The following is an 18,799-nucleotide window of genomic DNA, read 5'->3' on the forward strand; positions in this document are numbered from 1 at the left end:
AATAAAAGGATATGTGTACGCATCAACGTTGTAATACCTATACGGTATTAACGTGTTATACTATGAACATTTCTAGTGTTGGTAGTGTTAGAATGGAAACGTGTTATAGCGTGTAATACTATGGAGATTTCTAGTGTTCGTAGTGTTAGAATGGTAACGTGTTACACTATGGAGATTTCTAGTGTTTGTAGTGTTGGAATGGTAACGTGTTATACTATGAAGATTTCTAGTGTTTGTATAGTGTTGGAATGGTAACGTGTTATACTATGGAGATTTCTTTGTCGTGTTAGAATAGTAACGTGTTGGTTATACTATGAAGATTTCTTTGTAGTGTTAGAGTAGTAACGTGTTATACTATGAAGATTTCTTTGTAGTGTTAGAATGGTAACGTGTTATACTATGAAGATTTCTTTGTAGTGTTAGAATGGTAGCGTGTTATACTATGAAGATTTCTTTGTAGTGTTAGAATGGTAACGTGTTATACTATGAAGATTTCTTTGTAGGTAGTGTTGGAATAGTAATGTGTTATACTATGGAGATTTCTTTGTTGTGTTAGAATGGGAATGCATGGCTTGACCCTCAGTTCCATCTATCATTAGATACAGTTATTTATCTACTCTCGGCAAATAAGCAGAGCATATTTTTTTTAGTAACTTCCTGAAATAATTACACCTGGTTACTGGTCAGAAATATTTCCTCTCCTTTCATCATATAATTTCCTCACTTCACGATGAATCATAACATTTCTCCTTCAAGAAGATGTTATTTGTTTAATAGTTCGGACTTCGAAAAACCTATTCAGGCATGCCGTTGTTTTTTGTATAGTTCTGTATAGTTGTCGGTGAATTGGAAGTTGTTGAAACTAAAATAGTTCGAACATAGAAAAATCGAGTCTGGCAGGCCGACAGTAATATAGTAGTTGGTAAATTGGGAGTTGTTGAAAACAAAGTGTCAAGTGTTTCTTAGCCTATAGATGTTAAAGGTACGGATGTAGAAGGCTATTGGGCTGGAGGGGGACGTGAAGCTTAGGGCAAGGCTTCAATTACCAGCAATTGCCGGTTCTCCTCGAGGCACAGGGTTGGGGAGGTTGGGGTTATTGGCCCTGTTGTGTACACTGGCTGCGTGATTACCCGCCTGCACAGATACTCACGCTCGCTGAAATGAGTGAAAATTTGTACGGAAAGCGATGCATTTTTTGCCAAGTGTTGGTCAAACAGACTCCCTCTGACCCGATAATAATGTGTATCAATGCTGCGTGCAAAAAGATGTCGTTAGTTGTACAATGTGACCCATTTTTTCTGAGTGTACGTTTGTTGACTTCGCTACTGCAATTCGAGTTGTGACCTCCTAAGTTATGAGCCTTTAACCTGCATGGGGTAATGGAGGGCGCAGGTATTTTACTACCGAAAATGGGTTCGAATTTCTAATTTCGTCAGCCAATCACTGATGGCTTTTTAAGCGAAACCCACCAATAGCAGATTGGAAATCGGCCGCTATACGTTTACTATCAAGTTTGAATATCAGCGGCCTGGTGTATGCATGTATCAGCACTGCAGCAGCGATGTGTTTATGTACACTCCATTGTAAAGTATTGACATTTAGAGGGCCTATAAATGTGTGTGGTGATGAAATTAAACTACTGGAAATGGTGTGTACTGAAAATTGATTATGAACTAAAAATGCCAACGTACCTACTATAAATGTTTACGTACTGAAAATATTTACATACCGAAAATGGTTATGTTCTGAAATGATAATGTATTTAACATTCTTATATGCTGAAAATGGTTATACGGTATACTGAAAATGAATATGTATTCAACATTCTTACTTTTTGAAAATGGTCAAATAGTGAAAATGATTATGTATTTAACATTCTTTTTTGCTGAAAATGTTGATGCATTCAAAACATTTGCGTGCAGAAAAGTATGTGAAATACTAATATATATTGCGCGTGAGTGGTGGTGTGTGTGGGGAGGTTGGGGCGTGTAACGGTACGGCCGGTGCTCCAGGGACGCTACGTGACTGCTGGTCCATCTGTCTTCTCATTCGTGACAGCTTAACACGTTGACTCCGAAGTGGTACATATGCGTACCACGAAATGTATTTCTCCAGGACGTAGTGGTACATAATTCAGGTTGACAAAAATACGGCCAAATCCGAGAACAAAGAGGGCTAAAAATGGCCGATAACTCAATATATACTAGTTTATTTGTAGGTTTCGCTATAAAAATTCTATTTATTTTCTTTTTGCAGTATTTGAAATTTAATTAGGAAGTACCACTATCATAAATTTTAGCCGGCAAACGGAAATTGAGAAAAACTAAATCGCGGAATTTGTCCGGAAAAATGACCGCCTGGCAACCCTGTTTAAAAACTGTACAAAAAGTGAAATAATAGTACAAGATGCAGCAATCGTAGTCAACGTGTTAAATGTTTTTTTTGTTGTTGAAGGAGCACTAGATCAAATATGAAATAGTAAAGGTCTAAGTAAACAACGANCCCGTGACCCGCAGTCATGTTTCATTGCTCATGTTCCCCGTGACCCGCAGTCATGTTCTAGTGTTCATGTTCCCCGTGACCCGCAGTCATGTTCTAGTGTTCATGTTCCCCATGACCCGCAGTCATGTTCTAGTGCTCATGCTCCCCGTGACCCGCAGTCATGTTTTACTGCGCATGTTCCCCATAGCACCAGCTGGCTGGGGTCAGACACCATCTGCCGCGCAGGTCGAAGGTCTACGCTGCGCTTTTAAAGCGCTCATTTACGCGCCCTCAACTCCTCAGAGAAATAAGTGATGCTTTGTCCGAATAATGATTAACTTTATGCTCTTGTGTGTGGATCATTTTGACCAATTTGGCCCGGAAAAATGACGTATCAGTGGTACAAGCAGAAAGCGTCACCATTTGAACGATTTGATCCATTCATTTTTCTTAGTGTTTTATCTGTTCGTGGCCTTCAGTCTGGAGTTTAATTTGCGAATGTTCATTTAAGACCAATGCGAGTGCAAAAGCGAACATTTATTCATACTTTGAACGACTTTGTCTACTTTGTAAAGGACTTTAAAATTTCCAAAATTTGTAAATTTGGGTATTTTTGTGAAGCTTGTATAATTTTGCAAAATGTGAGCCTGTTTGTGAAATTACCAGCCTGATATTTCAACCAAGAATTTTCAAAACTATTTTACGTCTTTTAGTGTACATCTTGTATATTTGTTTGAATGTCAAACGTACAAATTAGTTATTGTATATGCGCGTTATTTTTAAATTGTTGCCTTTATTCAGAATTAATTGCGTGAAGTAAACAATCGCGAGCTACAGCGTCTGAGGCTTGGTTTGGTCGTCACGCATCGCGTGCTGTTTGCTTGAAGCCGTCCGAGGCGAGCTTTTATTTGATTGCCTTCCGCTGCTCGTGTTCCACATCGTGATCAATCCATACGGCTTCTAGCGAGTCTTTTTCTTCTTGGTACAACAACGGCATCGCGAGCATTTTCCTCTTGCTCCAACAACGGCATCGCGAGCATTTTCCTCTTGGTACAACAACGGCATCGCGAGCATTTTCCTCTTGCTCCAACAACGGCATCGCGAGCATTTTCCTCCTGGTACAACAACGGCATCGCGAGCATTTTCCTCTTGGTACAACAACGGCATCGCGAGCATTTTCCTCTTGGTACAACAACGGCATCGCATTTTCCTCTTGGTACAACAACGGCATCGCGAGCATTTTCCTCTTGGTACAACAACGGCACCGCGTGCATTTTCCTCGTGATAAAGCCACTGCACCGTGTGTTTGGTCGTAAATTCATGAGATGAAATAGTGTTAGTGCAGCCAAATACGTTTCATCTCTAAAATTTAGCGCTCCTTTGTTCCTATCCCTCATGTTTTATTACGAATTATTTCAGCACTGGCTGGGAATGTATCCTCGACTTTAAACATATAGCCTTGTAACTGCAGTGAAACTCGTCGCTGATCTGCTCCCGTTCCCAGGTGTGATGTCTGCAGAACACACGTGCTGATATACTGCATACATTGGTCTTAAATCCCTTATTTATTGAAACAACTTTGGTACTGTTATTTAAGGTTAGTTTTCTTGAATTAGGGTGAGTATGTAAAGCACGTATAAAAATAGGTTTACAATGAGTCTGTCCGTCGATGGGTGATTTAATATATATTTCTGTATTCACGTGTAATTTGTTGCATAGTACTAGTAACTTGTTTAAAGTTGCGAGCAAATTTGTAAATTTGGGTCTTTTTTCTTGTATAATTTTGCAAAATGTGAGCCTGTTTGTGGAATTACCTGCCTGATATTTCAAAAAAGTTTTTTTCAAAACTATTTAAATGGACCGTGTCCTCACGCATGTCCGTGTTTTATTTACATATAACTGACTGATTTAGACTAGTTAGAACGATCTTTATTTAATTCAGTAAATTCGTCTTGGTGCGTTGTAAAGCTTTCATCGCTAATGAAGAAAAAAATTATTTAGGAATCAACTTTCTTACGAACAAACTATTCAATGAAGCTGTTTTTGAACATTTTAGATTACTTCCAAGAACAGCTTCATTCTCCATAAACAATTTTACCCAAGATTGTTGAAGTTTAAGATAAATAATGTGAAAATATTGTTTAGGAAGAATTCTATTTGACTTCCTCCAATGCATGACTTCATCGCCCAAGTTTAGTGTGAAGAAGTCTTGCGCAATTTCTTCCTACGTAAACATTTTTGCTGTACAATAGCTCTCTCTTCTATATTTAGTTGTATTGCTATTCAAATAACCTCATCTTCTATCTAATGACTCGATAACTGCTGGAATTGTTTCCTAAATGGGACTGATGACTCGAGAGAGCAGTCTCAGGCAAATTGCGTATTTTTCATCGTCATTAAATAATAATCTGATTGCATATTCTGAAGTGAAATATAGTGACTTTTCCTGACATTTATTTAGATTTAAAATTCTTGATTTAACTGTACTTTGACAAAGGTTCGTGATCACTGTTCTGTTCTCGCGGATATCAGGATTTGTAGGGTTTCTCTGTCGTGATGAGCGAAGGAAACTTTCTATATCACGTCAATTATGGCAGGGTTCGTCAACATCAAGAAGAACAATTAATTACAATTAACCTCGTTGAAAATCTCGCAGCTTTAGACGAAAAATCTTGTATTTCAGGCTGTTAGGTGTAATAAATATACTACAAAATTTTTTTGTAGATCATAGTTATACGTAAAAATTTTATAGTTAGATCTGAAAATCGTATTCATGAGGTTCAATTATCAGATTCATTTCGTTATGTACATAATTCTTTGTTTGTCAAGTGGTACCAACATTTTACTCTCAATAACTGACTCGTTACGCATCGGAATACCTCAATCTTTTCAAAATCTTGTATTTGTGTACCTTTTTCTTGAAATGTTATCGTAAAGACACTCTTCATCGCCTTTTTTGGTGTCAGGTTCCGTTTCCTTCGTACTGATTCAATTCCCCGTAGATATGATCACATGGCTCAGGACACCTCCCCTTGTTGGTTCTGTGTGTCACATTTCATTGATTACGCGCACTCGAGTTCACTGAAAATGTTTGTTGTACTCACATCCGGTGTTGATGAGCCAGTAAATGATTACATTAGTTACACTTGCTGACCCAAGTATCTCGAGCGCTGCTGTCATCCATAATTTCGTGTGTCTCCGGTTCAGCCAACTGGTAATATTGGGAAAGTTCATAAATTACCATGAATACGTATCCTATTTGCTGCCATTATAATTTAATTTGGTGATACATACCATGAGTAGCAATGGAACTGCTCGGAGTATTGAATCATGCGATAAGATTCCTTGTTAAAACTAGTGCTGGAATTGGTAAGAAAGGTTCATATTAATCGAGTTGTCCTCATGCACTCGTGCCAGCGATCGGTTGAGAAAATCCGATTAATAATCACCGGTATATTAGAAAAGTGTTAGTATGAAAATTCGGCACTCCTAATGATTTCTCAAGATTTATCGATTCTTCATGATTTTTATTAACTCAAATTGTTTCAGCTATTCATTTTATGCACGTTTGAAACATTTTTTTCCGGTGACGAGTAGCGGCTTTTTTCTGTATTGCTAAGCTGTCGTATTTCGACCTGTTGGTTTGTATCCTAATTTCGTCCATCCCATGAACACGATCGATTCAATCTAGTGAACAGCTGCTGAAAACGTGCTATAGTTTACTGGTGCCTCGCATGCCAGCTACATCCGTTATACGCTGTGTGCAGGTGTACATATATACGTCGTATATACCTCCTGAACACATACGTCGTATTTACCTCCGCCACGCTCATTGTACTCCTTATCTCTGCTACCGGAAACTGTCTCAGTCTCACATGTGACGGCCCGAGTCACGGTGTCTCGTGATGACGCTGCTCGATGACGTGATCATTACATAGAACTCATAGGTTTCTTGTGAAACGAAGGGCCAGGTGTCTCATTTATTTTCTCATATGAGGTCCCTTCGGTACATGATAATGCTGTTGTAGGAATTGTAGCTATCATAATTTGTTTTCTCAAAATTTATCTATCTCAGTTCCCGTTATAACAGCCTTGTGTGAGGCTACTGCGTGACAAGGCAGTAAAGTGCAAACTGTTCTATTGAAGGTGTTGACGAGCGAAGGCGTCGTACGAATGCAGTGTTGCAAATAGTTACAAGTAAACTTACACTCACATTTACTAACTTAGCTTTGAAGTGATTAGAAATAAAACTGGAGTGGCGCATCAGTGTTTTAGGAAAGGCCATAAAAAGCATGGATGTACTTATACTTTCCGTTAATTTATGTTCGGAAAAGTGCATATGGGTTTTATTCAAATGCTTTGTAGAATTATTGTAATTAAGGTTAAGTGTAAAGACAGAAATTCATGTTACTCTTTATTATTTCACTTTTGTAATCTCTATATTTTTCCAAATTTTTTGAATTGGGAACGGAAGTTGTGCTTATGCGTGTCCACGCTCCACGACCAGTGTTCGTGATCTGTGAATTCAACAAATATTCATCTCTTTATCTCGGTTAAATTCAGTCATCATTTATTTGTAAGGTTAAATAAAAGCGTTACACCCGCCAGTTGACTATTCGGTGTTGCCGGACCGCAGTAGCTCTGTAGCGTCGCAACAATTTAGGTGTTGCTGGACCGCAGTAGCTCTGTCGCGTGCTGCCACGACGTTTCTCTGGATCACGCTCTGCGTTCTTTGTTGTCAGGCACGGTGTGACCTCCTTTTTCTGCTTCTTGCTTTATGTCTTCATGTCTGCTGCTTTCTTTCATATGGAAAAGTATAATCTACTAGCTTTCACTGATCTTGTTTTTCAGAATCTGTCACAGGAATGAATTTTCTTCTATATTTTGCACACGTACTGAATATTCTGTTATACAACTAACTGATGGTATGAGTAAGTGCTTTTGTCGTCGTTTATTAACATCTATTGCTGCAGGAGTGAAACTTCCTTCCTGAACGAATAATATAATAAATTCAGCTTAGAAAGTGATACATTCCGTTCCACCTAGCTATTAAAGAAGCTCCGTATTAAAGCATTCAAATCTTCTAAATTATTTTAGTGACTATTTCTGAAGAACGTATGTATAAAGTTCAGTGTTGCAATCTTACTTGAGATCACCTTATGTGGACTGGTCTCGTTCTTTTGTTGCCGTCAATTTATTTGACTCTCGCATCACGGGTTCTGTTGTTCAATCTGCTTCATCCTTTCTGTCTTGGTGTGCGAGCCGTATAATGGTCGTTCCGATCCTCTGTGAAACAAAGAGTACGAGTCTGCGACTGGATTACTGCACCGTACAAGGAGGATGTCGTAGGATCTTCTTTGTTGAATATACGATTCCTTCAGCTCTACGATTTTCTCGACGTGACCAATGAGGTACCAGATGGTGCAACACGGGTTTTTGCTTCTATATTTTGGACACATGTTTTTACTTCTATATTATATACCAATGATATTTTTCATCCATCTTATGACAGGATCTTACCAACCCTACGTTATTAGTTCATTCTACTCGCCGCTGTGATCTGATTAGCACACGATCAGACTCATGGTGTTATTCTACCTTTTATTTCTTCTTATTGTGCCAACACTACTCGTAATTTTGCCTACCTCATCATATGATGGTAGGTTAACATGAACTATTAAATATGTTACTTATTTGACTAACTAATTTTTATTATCGTACCAATGTTCTACTGGATCTTATAACAGTGCCGCCAACATCTGATGTAATTTCAAATGTTTTATGTAATGATGATGCAAAATCCAGAATTTATCCTATATACCAGATTGTATTTTAGAGCGAAAGCTGGATCAGGTAGTGAAAGGACGGAAGCTCTTCATCATTTAGCATTGGTGGAAATAATGAAGACTGCGTGCATTCTCTAGCTGCTCGACCGTGTCCCACGATGCAGAGAAGTTTCACGGAGTTTGGCGGCAGCGGAGCGTTGCTTTCGCCGCGCCAGGTTTTGCATCCGCTGCCATGCAGTGTGGCTCTACCACGACGGTCTTAGCGTCTCACAACCGACATTGTTTTTAGAAAGAATCCTGCAGTGCCTTTCACACACGCACGAAGTTCTTGCGTGTGAATGTTTCAAAAGGTTTTTTTTTTTTTTGTACCGTGAAATGTGATCAAATGCAGCAAACAGGCTGTACGAGTGAGATACATTAATGGGATAATTGATGATCTGCTATACCATTTCATGTGTCGTAATTTTTTATGTTCGGCAACATGGTTATTTCCTTGTTCAGATGCTATGGTAAACTCAGTGAGAAAGCTTCCACTCATATTTATATCTCTTTTGGTAGCTTGCACGAGCAGCGTTCTATAGGTTGGTGAACGTTCTATTGCAGTGAACGATAAATGTGTATAAATATTGGAAAAAGGGAGCATAATATTTATAAGTGTTAAATTGATTTCTAAGAGCGACAAATAAGCCTATTGGGTTATATTTGAATGTTCGATCTATCTTAATTTAATCGATAATGCACAACATTTATTAAAGTTAACATTTTGTACTTTAATTTTTTTTGTTCCAGATGTTTGTATAGCCTTGATACTGTCCTCTAAATATTTACTGGCATAAATCCTTTCGTTTGTTACGTTTTGGGAACAAAAAGGTATAATTGATATCGATGGTAATACTGTTCTATCAAGCAAGAATTGACAAGCTTCCAAAGTCGTGAACTCTCCAGGCTCTANAATTGACAAGCTTCCTAGACGTGAACTCTCAAGGCTCTAAGCTTTACTCAGTGAAACTGGTGTTGTTTTCAGCGCAAGCTTCGGTCTGCTAGAAAAACACTGAATATTTCTTCATATAATTAGCCAGAGAAAGCTTTAAATCACATCATAAGATTTTACGGATAAAAGAATGGGGCTGAAACGCATGGGCGGACTGAACCGAAGCTACCGCTTTTAGAGAAGTTTATCCAGCAGCGCTGCAGACGCTGATAACGCAGACGCGGCAGGCAATGTCGCCCCAACCAGCCTCAGCGACACTTCGGATTCCACGCCAACCACACCACCTACATCACCATCGTCACCTCCACGCTACGGCGATGCTATAGTCAACAACGAAGGTGTCAACGTAGGCTGGATGCTGGACGGAGCTCGTAACGGTGGTTCATCAGCATCGCTTTTCTCTACTTACTCGAGGTCGCTGCCATGTACACCGTGCGTGCAGCAATCGTTTCCACAGTACTGGACCATTAAAGAAGTAAAGTTCGGAGTGCCGCTGGAACAGGCGTGCAAGTACGATGATATCCCCGCCCCCCTTCTGGTCCTTATACTGAAGCTCAACAAGGAGGGCCCTATGAAGAAGGATGTATTCAGGGCTCCGGGCAACCAGGCCTCGATGAAGAAACTCCTACACTTTCTACAGCGCGGCAGACTCTTCAATATTGAACACTTCAGCGTGTACACCACAGCGTCCGTGCTGAAGAAGTTCTTGCGCAAGCTTCCAGAAGGAATATTTGGACGCACTGGTGAAGAAGAGCTCTTCAACATGATTCAGCTCACGGACACGGAGCAGCAAAGAGACTTGGTGCATAAACTCATCACGTCACGTCCTATTGTGGCGCAGCATTTGCTTGTGCTGTTCTTCGGCACATTCAGGGTGATCGCCAACAGCGCAGGCCGCAGCAACACGGGCATGACGGCGGAGGCGCTGGGGGTGTCCGTGGCTCCCTCCTTCTTCAGGTCGTGCGTGGCGCGAGGCAAGACTGCCACCATGGACGATGTGCTCAGGTTCAAGGTGGCGACTCAGATCATGCAGTTCATAGTAGACAATTTCGGCGCGAGTAACTTGTTTGGCCGCGAGAACTACGAGTATTATGCCAGGATCACAGGACGCGTGATGCTCAGGGTCGAAGAAGACTGGATCTTCGCCTACAGATATCCTAGGGACAGCCTCGTCGCACCCATGGCAGGTCAGGAGGAGTCGCAGTCGACGCCTGCCCTGATCCACATGCCGGAGGGCAGCAGCTCCGCGTCGTCGTCGTCACCAGGCGGGGGGGCGACGGGGGGCGCCGCGTGTCTGGAGGGGGGCAGCGGCAGCGATTACTGAACTGAAATGCGCCCTAGAACGTTATTTATTCAATGAAGGAGACTCGACAGAATGATTGTAGGTGTAGAAATGTAGTTTCCTTACCTACGAAAGAGGTTAACTAAATAAACGAGCGGAAATAAACAAACGGGTTCATATGAAAAACGAGCGTCACTATAGAAACGAGCGATACCAAAGAAACGAGCGATACTAAAGAAACGAGCGATACTAAAGAAACGAGCGATACTAAAGAAACGAGCAGAAACGAGCGTCACTAAAGAAACGAGCTTCACTTAAGAAACGAGCGTCACTAAAGAAACGAGCTTCACTTAAGAAACGAGCGTCACTTATGAAAAGAGCTTCACTTAAGAAACGAGCGTCACTTCAGAAACGAGGTTACTGAAGAAACGTGCTACTAACGGAGCTACTAACGGAGCGGTTATGATTCGTCCATGTAAAAGTATTATTGGTCACGATGAATGAATAGGGAATTGATTTCGAAAATTTAATTTAACTAAAAGTTAATTTGACTGTATTGTTGTATAGTTAATTTGACTGATTGACTGTACGAATAGATTTTAGATGAAGCTTCACCGAAGTCTGTACAAAGGAAGTACTCAAATGAATAATTTAATGAACTTTCTAGTTATTCATCTTCCTTATGGCACCATTTAACTCCGATTAATGGCAATATAAAATTAAAGCAGAAAGTTCGAAATGTTGCAATTTATAATGAAAATTTTTGTAACCGCAACTTCTTTAGAACTAGACAGTTTTTGTGTTCTGGAGCCCTTATTTTTGGCATTGTTATTTTTAAATGAATTGCCTTGATTGGACCTCTGTGCTTCGAAAAATATTCTAATATATTTTTGAGGCGCAAACTCGTTTCAAACATATGCGTATTTCTCATAAGAAACTTATTTCATTCAGATATTTCAATCAAATTATTTATACCTAAAATAGTTATACCAAGTAATCAATCGTTATCATCATGATTATTCTTTCTATACATTTCTGGTCTTTATATATGCATAAAACTTTATCAAATTTACCAAAATTTACGGTTATACAAGCCACGGCCTCAGTTATAATTATGAATATAGCTGGATGCATACTTTCTTCTTTCCATGTGCCTGGCTTCAATTAAAGTCCAAGTCCAGCGCCTTTGAAGAGCAAACTATCTGCTCATCTCTGCCGGATCCACGAAAGCGCCAGAATATGCCGTATGCTGGATTTTTTGGCAGCAAGCCGTGTTAACTTGACATTCGAGACCAAGACGTGCCTCTAACAGCCTCATGCTAATGAGAGAAATTAATGCAATGGAAAAATTCAGTAGAAATTCTTTCTATGCGAGCTTGGTTGGTGGAGAGCGCATGGCGCACGACGCTCTCAGACGCTGATTTCGGGATTACGATTTTTTGAGCTTTTTTTATTCATGTTCTTTAGCGGTTGAGGAGCTTTTTCGACTCAAGCTTTTTGCATATTGCTTCAAACAGTTTTGAGGAAAATCAAAATTACTATTTTGTCAGAAATCTCAAGAATAAGTATGCAAGTTTTCTAATTTGTTTTATATTGAATAGTGCAACTTTAAGATTCGTGAATTTGAGTTACCGCATGTATTATTCAAAACTGTAAATCATGTTGATACATTAGATTACACGCATGATTGATAGAATTGAGATTAAGATAGCAATGAATATTTTGATGGGCAAGATTCCTGCTGAAGTAACCACGATATAATGCCATTCGAGCAGCAGTTTCAGAGGCTAATCCTTCCGTTGACAAAAATCAGAGGTTTGTGGCAGGCTTCAGGTCACGATAGAACAATAAAACACTTTAATCTATTGCCATGAAAACCGCAGCAGCGAGCTTTATGGCCGCCTTTATAGCTATGGCTGGCAGGACTGCTGATCGATTTAGGTGGTGATCTGAAAACAAGTCAAAACAGCCAAACGACCTGAGAGTTATGAAAGCTGACATTGGCTTTGTTAAAATTACGAATGACTTAGGATTTATGTTCAAATTTACACGCCTTCATTCTGAATGGGTTGGAAAGCAAGATATATTTTTTTGAAAATCAAGTAAAATTTAGTTGCTTTAATATGTAATAGAAAGTATTTCTAAAAAACATGAAATGCTTACCTCTATAGTACCCTAAAAAAACTTGGGTACCGCCTTTCTTCTGTCTAAGAGTCGCTACACTCGGCTTAAAGTTATTCTGGGTCTGAAATACGCTTCTGATCAGAATCTACTATCCGAATTCATAGTCGCCTGAGAGTATTAGAAGGGTTTGTCGAGCTGAGTCTTACCGTTCTTGCAAGCTGTCTAGAGACTGCCCAGGGGTTGCCTTTCAAACCCTGAGCCGAAGCGGTCATATAGAGCGGCTGATTTACGGGCTCCCAAGTCCTTGGCGGCAACTATTTCTGAGTCGGGCCCGCATCAAAATTTTGTTGAGGCAATTTGGAAAAGTGTCCAACGTGGCACTTATGTTTAAAGTTATTCGCACTGAAAAGGCAATAAGAAATTGCTGAGATTGATGCGATTTGAAAGGTAGACGATGCAATTTAACGTTTAGAGGTATTACACATTTCGTTGAAATTACTGATACTTACTCAATAATGATATTTGAAATAATCACCGGGATTGCATGCTCAGATTGCACTGCATGTAGAGTAATTACACATATTAGTGAGATTGCATACTATATGAACTGCGGAAATCAAAAATCGCTGAGATTGCATGCTGTGTCTAATATATATTATTCACACATTTAGCTAAGATTGCGTGCCATATTAATATATATTATTCACACATTAGTGCCATATGCACTGAAGAGGTATTAAATTACATAGTATATTGTTGAAATTGCGTGGTACTTGAACTAGAGAGGTTACTGTTAACGTCTAGCCGATCACTGTGTGCGATAACGCCTTACGTTTACTTTGTTTGGACGAGATAACAGGCAGTTGCGTCCCGTTTTAAGTGATGCAGTCATGTATGTATACACACTCATAGAAAAATGAGTCACATTGTCCAAATAGTGACACTTTCTGATCGTATCACTGATACGGCTTTTAACGGCTCAAACTGGGTCATTATCAGCCACGTCAACACAAAAATTGCATCCCAATTTGTACAAAGCCTCGCTCATTTCTATGAGTATTAAGGCATGCAATCCAAGCCATCCGGTCAAATGCCTTATCAGAGTCTCGAGGGAAAAGTTCTTATTTAGATTCCTCAAAATATTAACAGTAATTCCAGTTGGGGAAGATTATTTCCGTCGTGTGTATTTGTCAGCACGGAATATTTATCTTGTCTTCAATAACACGACTCACTAGAGCTTCTTGTGTCATTAATATCGGATACAGCACCAGCATCGGACCGTTTGCGGGGCATTACGATCTTTTCAGTTGGTGAGAAATTTGACGAACTTCTCTGCCATATTGCCGACTGAGATTGAAATAATTTCCGCTCATCTTCCTGGCTTTGCTAATGAAATTTTTTCTAATTATGGTCCGCATCTTGGACTTTCGTGTAAAGCCGCATTTTTATGTTCAATGTCTACTTGTGTGTAGCTCTTTCAACAATTATAAACCGTCTTTTAGAGTTGCGTGGATGCACTGCTGAAATAAATCTCTCTTTATCACCACTCAATCCAAAACATTTTTCCTGCATTTGAACATATTTTTTATTTAATCGGAACTACTTTATCAGCTGGACTAAGCTTACTAGAGTTTGCAGTTAAGATAGCTTTTAAATGATCACTTGAGATTTCCTAACAGAATTTCTTTTTTTTTCTCCCAGTTTGTTTCAAAACTTTTAAAGAAATTACCAAGAACGAAATCTCCGTGACACTTAAGAAACCTCGTTTCTTCGTCTTTTTCGCTCCGACTGTTGCGTTCATTGTGTATTATTATTACCACTTTATTATTGAAATTATTTTACGAAATCCGTTCACTGCAATTGTTTGCTAAGCACATCTTATAATTATTAATTTACTAGGGCTACTCAAGGCTGCGGAGGTACCTGATAGTGTAAACAAAATCTTGTCATGTTGTAGACGATAGCTTAGTTCAGATGTCCTTCAGATGCCTGGCAATTTAGTAAACAATTCAAGAGCAGATGAAAACCTTGCTGGATTGTTAGAGTTATTCCAGAAATTGTTACTTCTTAGCACGACGTATAACCGTAAATGTTTAATAGGCGCCGAGAATTCATGAATTCAGTTATATTCGTGAATATATTTATATCCCCAAATTCTTAGCATTAAATTCATTTTTGGGAGAATAATGCCAAATAGTAATAAAGTCGGCGATAACTTATGAGCTGGAAGTATATTTTTGTATGGCAGTATGTTTATTTTGAATTTAATTATACAAAATTTGCAAGAGTTTACCCGACATTTAGATAGTGAGGTTCTCTTTTCGTTGCAGGCCATGCGAAACATCGCTTATTAATATCAGGTATTTGGAAACATCACTCAGATGCAGCTTGTGAAGCTGTCAAAGCTGACGGTAATTAGAACGGATTATGGGCCGTGTGGTGTAGAGTAAACTATAATGGTCCGCTAGAATAGACCTTGTGATGTGCAGACCTATACACTCGATCTATACCGTGTGTATAAACCGTGTGATGAACGGTTCAATAGAAAGACAATCGCAGCTTGCACAATCTGAAGCCCTCGCAAAGCAAATGATTTGTGACTAATGTCGACTATGAAGTCTGGAACCTCCATTGGAACACAAACCGTGTTTCAAAACTCAGAGAAAACTTATTAACCTTCAATTAATGGCGGTTGGAGCAGGAGATCTTAGCAGACCTATACACACGGTCTATACGTACCGTGTGTATAGACCGTGTGATGTGGAGTTATACACTTATACTATAACGGTTTGATAGAAGGACAATCGCTTGCTCATCCTGAAGCCCCTGCAAGCAAATGATTTGTGACAAATGTCGACTAAGAAGTCTGGAACCTCCATTGGAACACAAACCGTGTTTCAAAACTCAGAGAAAACTTATTAACCTTCAATTAATGGCGGTTGGAGCAGGAGATCTTTCCAAATATTTAGAATACAGTGAGAAACGGCGGTAGAAATACAGGCAATAAAGCAACACTGCAAGTCTCTCATACGTCATTTCATGCATGTATAGGCAGTTAACTCTTGACAAATTGAAATTTGCCTCTTTGTAGAAAATTGACCGATTATTAAACATTCAAATTTTTTATTATCACACAAAACGAGAATACAATCCTTATAAATTTTTTAGTTTAATGTGGCCTGTGGTAGAAAACGGGTATACAAACATCACTACTCTGTGGTACTCACATACCACATCACTACTCTGTGGTTATAAAATTACAATTTATGGCCTACTTGTTGAACTCATGGAGCTTAGGAAGCTTAGGTTAAAGAATAATTCATGAACTTGACCAAATCCATCGCCAAAGGTCTCCGTAGAGTGCCTGTAAATAATAAATTGGCGTGCAATGTTGGTCGCTTGGAACTAAAGAATGGTTTTCCTTTCTGCCACCAAAACTACGCAATTATTCACAACTTTTACATGCGGTTTTTCGGAATGATTCTGTGAAGAATAATTATTTATATAAGTTTTCTCTATTTTAAATAAAAACATTTGCATTAGAGCATTAAAAGAGATTGAAATTCCCTTGCAAACTTGATTATTAGCCTAATTTACTAAACTACTCCGTACATTTATCCGTGTATATAAGAATGTAAGGAAGAAATACTGCGCCGTGCTGTCACCAGGTCATGTACGAAATTTTTCACAGAAACTCGGCGGCAAATTTGCGTGTATTTGACCTGGGTGGAGCGGAGAAATTTGTTCTCATGGTAGCATTGTCAGTCACTCCTCGACATCGCTGTTTACGCGCCATACGTCAACATTATCCTCACTCCTGCCGCATCGATCTCATGGCCAGCACGCTGCTATATGGGTCCCCAGGGAAAAATTTTCTTTCCTTTACAAAGCTGGTCTACGAAAAATAGATATAAATGGAATGTTCTTTAAAATTTTGTTTTGCATCTGATGTGTGCTAAGGGAAACGATGATATTGTCGTATCAGCAAAATTACAATAATGTTTCAATTTTTGCTTACATTCCGGCAGTCAAGTTTCTAATAAAATATCTAAAATAACATAAGTGTTACGTAAAGTATTACAATTCGAACATCATGTGGGCTTGAAAACCTATTACGTGATTTGTATTCGCTAGATTAGTAGCCTACACTTTTTTAGCTGGCGTTACCAGTTTGACCTAATGAATGTGTATTGCCATTGTGAATGTTTTCAAATCTTACTACAGTTGTAAGAAAGTGTAATAGTTGAGAACGAAGGAAATTATTCATGGAGCCACAGATAATTCATACGCAAGATAATTCGAACGCGAAAAATTCGTGCCCAGGATCGCGGACATTGCAGAACCTAGCTCGTAATGCCTCTCATTCACGCTCGCAGCTTACACGTGACTCTCTCATATTCATCAACGCGAACACAGGCAAAATTACAGATCTCTTGTGTGATTAATCGGCAGTGATTGCCGAATGGCTGCGGCTGAGATACTCTTTGATTAGCAGACTGAATGATTGATCAGCGAGAGGGCTTGTCAAGCACGACGATGATTAGCTGACTGATCAGTTGACATCAGCTGACTCATCAGTTGACATGATCAAACTGATCAGTTGACATCAGCAGACTGATCAGCTGACATGATCAAACTGATCAGTAGGCAGCAGCAGACTGATCAGTTGACATCAAAATTAAAGGGAAAGTATGTAGCAGCGCTAAGCCATGAACACATGTGATGAATGCATTAGAATGTTGAATAAATAATAAAAACAATAATAGAATATTGAATAAATAGTAATAAATGACAGGATAGTAGGAGCTAGCAAATTAATGTTTCTGAACAAATTAAAAAAATAATTTAATTCATTTTTAAATATATGGTCTGATGCTAGTAGTGGTATTGAATTGAAGCGCTTCATTTCATGGTAATGAAATGAAATGACCCATCATCAACCTTCATGAAACATCGAGACTGGCGATAGCTGAGGCCCTCATTATCAAGAGCGAGTCTCCAGCTATATCAACCTCCAAACTACAGGATTCGTCCGGACGCTGAAATTATTTTTAGTGTAATTTATAACTCAGGTTTCAAATTGTATTCACAAAACTCTTGATTTGCACTACTGTCTTTTCCAAAAGTTAAATTTCAAATGTTGCAAAACCATCAATTGCTTGATAATGAAAATAGTATTTTCGAAACGTCGCATTCCATCATAATGTCATTTGGTAACCTGCTTTTCGATTTCCCGGCACATCAATTGAAAAAAAACATCATTGATCTCATCTCATTGAAAAAAAAAACAAACAAGAAGATTTTTAATAAAAAGCATGTTCCGGTCTTCAATCAAATTGCATAAAATGAAAGCTTATGCTGAATTACACCAATTTCATAATAATTGCACAAAACGAAATTGAATGTTCATGCCAGCGAGATACGATCTATTGTCATTAAATCCTTGTCGATAAAAGCAGCAATACTGCTAATTAAGTGCTGAGTCATTGAGCTACTTTCCTCGCGAGAGATCAGAGGGAAATGTCGACATACCCTCGACGCTGGTCATATCCGTCGTCATTACACGGCCTCCATGGAGTGCCTCTGTTATATAATTAAATGCCGGTGCCAGGCCGGTCTCCTGTGAAGCATAATTAATGTGGCGGCCGACCGCTGTAAGCAATAATGGAAGATTGTCCTTAATTTTTGCCACCAATTTGGCGAATAATTCTCGGTGTCTGCAAGCGGTTTTTTTCGGAAAGATTATTTCAATATTGAACTTTTTAATTTATATTTGTATAGAAATACAAGAATAAGCATTGAAATTATGGTTGTTCAAATATATATAAATCTCAAATACTTATACTCATAACAACAGTCACGCTGTCACAGCAACAGCCACGCTGTCACAACAACAGTCACACTGTCACAACAACAGTCACGCTGTCACAACAACAGTCACATTGTCACAACAACAGACACGCTGTCACAACAACAGTCACATTGTCACAACAACAGTCACACTGTCACAACAACAGACACATTGTCACAACAACAGACACTCTGTCACAACAACAGACACATTGTCACAACAACAGACACTCAGTCGCTGTGATAAACACACGGTCAAAGCTATCGCTAATTGAACATGCGTGA

The 18,799-nt window shown here is 39.1% G+C and overlaps 1 protein-coding gene across 1 annotated transcript; it reads left to right on the top strand.

Annotated features, from left to right (window-relative positions):
* The first annotated feature begins 8,425 nt into the window (after positions 1 to 8,425).
* LOC108672293 (rho GTPase-activating protein 20-like) lies at positions 8,426 to 10,582 on the top strand. The gene is made up of 2 exons (XM_018159935.2): positions 8,426 to 8,482; positions 9,437 to 10,582. The coding sequence occupies exons 1-2, from the start codon at positions 8,426 to 8,428 to the stop codon at positions 10,580 to 10,582; spliced, it is 1,203 nt and encodes a 400-aa protein (XP_018015424.2).
* The last annotated feature ends 8,217 nt before the right edge of the window (positions 10,583 to 18,799 follow it).

This window comes from Hyalella azteca, unplaced genomic scaffold (genome assembly GCF_000764305.2).
Source record: "Hyalella azteca isolate HAZT.00-mixed unplaced genomic scaffold, Hazt_2.0.2 contig9181, whole genome shotgun sequence".
NCBI lineage: Eukaryota > Metazoa > Arthropoda > Malacostraca > Amphipoda > Hyalellidae > Hyalella > Hyalella azteca.